This window comes from Aquarana catesbeiana, linkage group LG08 (assembly GCF_042186555.1).
Source record: "Aquarana catesbeiana isolate 2022-GZ linkage group LG08, ASM4218655v1, whole genome shotgun sequence".
Taxonomy (NCBI): Eukaryota; Metazoa; Chordata; class Amphibia; order Anura; family Ranidae; genus Aquarana; species Aquarana catesbeiana.
In genome coordinates, this window is record NC_133331.1 from 53953868 (window position 1) to 53959917 (window position 6050).

The following is a 6050-nucleotide window of genomic DNA, read 5'->3' on the forward strand; positions in this document are numbered from 1 at the left end:
GGTTAACATATAGGTCACTAGAGATAGAATGGAGCTGTACAGGAGGATTAAAGGGGTTGTAAAGGTGTTTTTTTTTTTTTTTAAAAATAACAAACATGTCATACTTACCTTCACTGTGCAGCTCGTTCTGCACAGAGTGGCCCCGAACCTGGTCTTCTGGGGTCCCTCGGCGGCTGTCTCAGCTCCTCCCCGCAAGCATTTACCACCTTCATGCGAGCTCTCTCGCACGGTGGTGAGTGCTTGCGGGCGCGCTCCCGTGATACAGCCGGCGGCTATAGCCGCTCGCTGTATCACTCGGCCCCGCCCCCCGGCGCGCCGCGTCATCGGATGTGATTGACAGCAGCGCGAGCCAATGGCTGCGCTGCTTTCAATCCATCCACTGCAGCCAATCAGCGGCCAGGGTGAGCGGAGGAACAGATGTCGGGAACGCGAAGCTGACTTTCGAGGCGTCAGGTAAGTAAAACGGGGGGGCTGGGGGCGGCGGTTCTGTCAGAAGTTTTTTCACCTTAATGCATAGAATGCATTAAGGTGAAAAAACTTTTACCTTTACAACCCCTTTAAGGGGAAGTGAAATGGTTTAAAAGAAGTCTCACAATCAAACCCCCCTCTTTGTGAGCTGGAACTAATAAAATGATTGTTCATTTATTTTGTTCCTTCCTCTGTTGTAAGAAGGTGCAGGCTCTCCAATGTAACTACTACACTGTTTACATTTGTGATCGCTGTGATTGGTTATCACAATGATCAATGGTACAGAGACTCTTGAATCGGCTCTGTACACTGTGTCTGTAACCGAAGCCATCTATCAATGGCTCAGTTCACAGCTATTAACAAGCACACTTGCAGCCTGGGGGGGGGGCATGTCGGAGGTGCTGTTTAAAGAGGCCCCACAAGAAGTAGGCATCCCCCTCTCCCTTACACTTTTTTTTTTTTACAATACAGCAGTAGGGAAGTGGTTAAGAACACCCAATTCCTTAAAATCTCATATCAGCTGCAAAATTTTATTTTTTCATTTTGGATAGAGTAAGGGAGGGTTATAACCCTTGTCAGTTTATCGTTTGACACCTGTGTCCCATAGCTAAAAACCCGGAAGCGAGAGATAATCCCCACAAAATAAGGGAATCCCTTGGGGACCCCCAGGTCACCAGAACTAGTGTCCCCATTGGAAAATATACCCTATATTACTTTTCTGGGGACAACTGAAAATTTGGGGTTTTCTTTACTTTCGATGATAATGGAAAAACAGGACAAATAGAGACGGTAAATCTCCCTAATTGGGGCGCAATAAAAACCTAATAGGTGTTTTAATCCCTCTCCACTCTGTGCAAATGGAAAAAAAAAAAAAAAAAAAAAAACGTTTTGCCTTTAGTTATTCTTTACCATGTTAATGTCATTTCCGAAGTCATTTCCTCTCCATAGTGGTTTATAGTATACCTGTATCGGTGTAGCGGTGCTCCAGCTCATGCAGGTCAGGGAGGATGTGCATACAGTTGATACAGCAATATGTGAAAAAATCTAAAATCACAATTTTTCCACATAGATCTTTGTGTAGAGAGATGGCACCTTCCGTATTCAGCCATTCCAAACCTAAGAAAGCAAAAGAAAGAAAAGTAAGAAATGCAAAATCAACAGAAAAAAACAAAGAGGTGATATTTGTATATTTCTGTGATACTTAAAAAAAAAACCTTCAGCATAAAAGCACAGTTGGCCTTAGTTAGCCAGGAAAAACGACAACAACAAAAAAAAAAGAATCATTGTATGGAATTAATAGATCACTTCTTGTTAAAGTTGTTCTCTAGAAATGAGTATTTTCCTTAAAGTGGATGTAAACCCAATGTCATCCATTCTAAACTACTGCCATAGGGGTTATCTATAAGGATATACATGCCTCCTGCATGTATCTTTACCGGTCAAATGTCTCCCCTCTGTCTGTTATGAGACCCGAAAAACTGCAGATTCTGTGGGCGGGTCTGTTGTCTGGAGCTCGGTGGGTGGAGTCATGATGTCAGTAGACTCTCCGCCCACCTCTACACTCCCCTTGTCAATATGCATTTTCTCCTGTGTATTTCTAACACTGAACTTCTGCTATGATCTCTAACATCCAGTGAAAAGACAGGAAAGTAACCACATGACTTCAGCATGCCAAATCATGGTGAGGTGTGGAACAGCCAATCCGTGCAGAGCTGCTGAAGAAAGGAGTGGGAGGGAATTAAAAAATAATGTATGTCTTAGGCTAGTGCACAAGATATGTAAATCACCTGTCACTCACAGCAAGGGGGAGGATTTGACAAAGTTTTTCTCTGTTTGTCAAGATTTATCTCACTGAACAATAAAAGAGGATTGCTCAGAGCTGGATTAACTCTGTGTGGCAAGACTGGGCTCAAATGATAGGAAATCTTATACTCTACAGCAGGGATATGCAATTAGTGGACCTCCAGCTGTTGGGGAACCACAAGTCCCATCGTGCCTCTGCCTATGGGAGTCATGCTTGTAACTGTCAGTCTTGCAATACCTCATGGGAATTGTAATTCTGCAACAGCTGGAGGGCCACCAGTTTGAGACCCCTGCTCTACAGTATGATATAAAAAAAAAAAAAAAAAAAAAAAAAAAAAAAAAATCGGGTTTACATCCACTTGAAGTTACGGGTGAACTGACCGTTTAGATAAATGAGGTCTTGAGAAGTGAAGAGGCTAACAGCGCTCTTAGACCATGTTACATCTATATTTAGGGTGCAATATGGTATTAAGTGTACCCCCATCCCCAACCTGCTCAACTGACACTTCCTCCAGTAACACAAAGTCCATAACTTGCTATGAACAGGGACCCGGAGGAAAAGTCTGCAAGAGCCTGTGCATTGCACTCCCGATCCGGTGATCACAGTTGCAATGTTTTGCAGGCTCATTTGCAAAAAAATTAAATTAATGCAATTTGTTTCTGCAAATATGGATGAAATATTTAAATTTTTTTGCAAAAGGCAGAGTTAGCCGTTAACTTTACAGTAAATGGCTGTACCATACAGGGCTTCTGTATGGTATAGGGCCACCAGGATGGGACCCCTGTACCGTATAGGGCCACCAGGATGGGACCCCTGTACCGTATAGGGCCACCAGGATGGGACCCCTGTACCGTAGAGGGCCGCCAGGATGGGACCCCTGTACCGTAGAGGGCCGCCAGGATGGGACCCCTGTACCGTAGAGGGCCGCCAGGATGGGACCCCTGTACCGTAGAGGGCCGCCAGGATGGGACCCTTGTACCGGAATGGGAACACAGTACCGTATAGGGCCCACAAGATGGGAACACAGTACCATATGGGCAGCCAAGATGGGACCCCAGTACTGTATAGGGCCACCATGAGCAGCCTTGTGTACTTTGTAGGACTAGTATGATGGGCCCCCTGTACAATATAGAGCTTTCATGATTCCCCCCCCCCCCCCCCGTTTTGTATAGATCTTCCATGGTAGGTCCCCTGTTCCATACTGGGCCCACTATACCACATAGGGCCTTTGTGATGGGGCCACTCTGATGGGCAACCCAGTTCTGTATAGGGTCTCTGCAATGGGGCCCCTTTTCATATAAGGCTTAAAGGGCATGATATAGGGCCAGCCTGGCAGGCCCACTATAGCCCTATAGGTCAGGCTGATGGTCCACTGTATAGGTCATGTGTGATTGGGCCATGCACTGTATACAGTGCCTTTAAAAAGTATTCATACCCCTTGAAATTTTCCACATTTAGTCATGTTACAACCAAAAACTTTATGTGATAGACCAACACAAAGTGACACATAATTGTGAAGTGGAAGGAAAATGATAAATGGTTTTCAACAATTTTTACAAATAAATATATGAAAAGTGTTGTGTACATTTGTATTCAGCCCCCCGGAGTCAATACTTTGTAGAACCACCTTTCACTGGAATTACAGCTGCAAGTCTCTTTGGGGCTGTCTCTAGTTTTTTGCAAACTTTACGGTCTAGTTTTTTTTTTTTTTTTAATGCATTTGAAAGACCGCTTAGCAAATACAGTGTGACTTAAAATATTGTAATAACCACCATTTTATTCTCTAGGGTCTCTGCTAATATATATATATATATATATATATATATATATATATATATATATATATATATATATATATATATATATATATATATATATATATATATTTATTATTGTTTGGGGATTCTAAGTAATTTTCTAGCAAAAAATACTGATTTTAACTTGTAAGCAACAAATATCAGAAGAAAGCTTATTTAAGTGGTTAAACTGACCTCATTTGCAGACTGTTGATCCCTGTGATCTAAAAGAAGTAAATGATACTTTGTTTATAGTTATCTCAGCACTAATGTTGATAAACATTTGCCCGCTTTTTTTTTTTCAACAGCTCTGGGCAGAGAACTGCTCTGCACTAACAGGTCTTCTCCTAAGATTGTCCTGTATTTGGCTCCATCCATATTCCCGTCAACTCTGACCAGCTTCCCTGTCCCTGCTGAAGAAAAGCATCCCCACAACATGATGCTGCCACCACCATGTTTCACGGTGGGGATGGTGTGTTCAGGGTGATGAGCAGTGCTAGATTTCTGCCACACATAGTGTTTTGCTTTTAGGCCAAAAAGCAAAAATTTGGTCTCATCTGACCAGAGCACCTTCTTCCACATGTTTTCTGTGTCCCCCACATGGCTTCCTGCAAACTGCAAATAGGCTTTCTTTCAACAATGACTTTCTTTCAACAATGGCTTTCTTCTTGCCACTCTTCCATAAAGGCCAGATTTGTGGAGTGCATAAATAACAGTTGTCCTGTGGACAGATTCTCCCACCTGAGCTGTAGATCTCTGCAGCTCCTCCAGAGTTACCATGGGCCTCTTGGCTGCTTATCTGATTATTGTTCTCCTTGCCCGGCCTGTCAGTTTAGGTGGACGGCCATGTCTTGGTAGGTTTGCAGTTGTGCCATACTCTTTCCATTTTCGATGATGGATTGAACAGTGCTCCGTGAGATATTCAAAGCTTTGGATATTTGTTTTATAACCTAACCCTGCTTTAAACTTCTCCACAACTTTATCCCTGACCTGTCTGGTGTGTTCCTTGGCCTTCATGATGCTGTTTGCTCACTAAGGTTCTCTAACAAACCTCTGAGGGCTTCACAGAACAGCTGTATTTATACTGAGATTAAATTACACACAAGTGGACTCTACTTACTAATTAGGTGACTTATGAAGGCAATCGGTTCCACTAGATTTTAGTTAGGGGTATCAGAGTGAAGGGGGCTGAATACAAATGTACGACACACTTTTCAGATATTTATTTGTAAAAAATTTTGAAAACCATTTATCATTTTCCTTCCACTTCACAATTATGTGCCACTTTGTGTTGCTCTATCACATAAAATACATTTACGATTTTGGTTGCAACATGACAAAATGTGGAAGATGTCAAGGGATATAAATACTTTTTCAGGGCACTGTATAGGTCCTGTGTGATTGGGTCATGCACTTTATAGGTCCTGTGTGATTGGTCCATGTACTGTATAGGTCCTGTGTGATTGGGTCATGCACTTTATAGGTCCTGTGTGATTGGTCCATGTACTGTATAGGCCCCCTTTACGGTCTGAGTGATGGTACCTGGAGAGAAGTCAGGGATTGTCAGCTCCTCAGCCCGGCCATTCACCTTCTCCAAATACTGCAGCATCAGCCTCTTCCTCTCCCCCTCACTCTCCGCCTCCAACAAGGCGCCCTCCAGTGGGCTCTGTATCTCCAGCACTCGCTGCAGGTTACACGCCGCCATCTTTCTCCACCCAGAATGACAGGCAGGTCCTCCGTTCTCCCCTCTTAAGATTCTCGGTTGCACTTTCGCGACCACCGAAAAACATATTCGAACTTTTCAAAGACGTATTCGATACGGAAGCCAAAGTTTGTGCTTCTCGAATAACCCGGATTGATTATATATTAATCTAGATAAGAAAATCCCCACTTTAAGCACTGAGCAGAAAGTGCGAACTGCAATCTGTCCCGGATTTACTTCATATTACACACCTTCTATTCGTCTCTACAGATTCGTCACC

The 6050-nt window shown here is 43.2% G+C and overlaps 1 protein-coding gene across 2 annotated transcripts in view; it reads right to left on the reverse strand.

The window, feature by feature from the left end:
* Nucleotides 1-5822, reverse strand: part of NHLRC2 (NHL repeat containing 2) — a 95708-nt gene extending 89886 nt beyond the window's left edge. Inside the window, exons 1-2 of one of the 2 annotated variants that reach the window (XM_073595856.1) lie at nt 5611-5822; nt 1432-1584 (exon numbers count right to left, since the gene is read on the reverse strand). In XM_073595856.1, the coding sequence (XP_073451957.1) occupies nt 1432-1584; nt 5611-5773 (316 nt within the window). In that variant the 5' untranslated portion in view covers nt 5774-5822. The remainder of the gene's footprint in view (nt 1-1431; nt 1585-5610) is intronic. The other variant, XM_073595857.1, reaches the window with a different exon arrangement.
* Between the last annotated feature and the right edge of the window lie 228 nt (nt 5823-6050).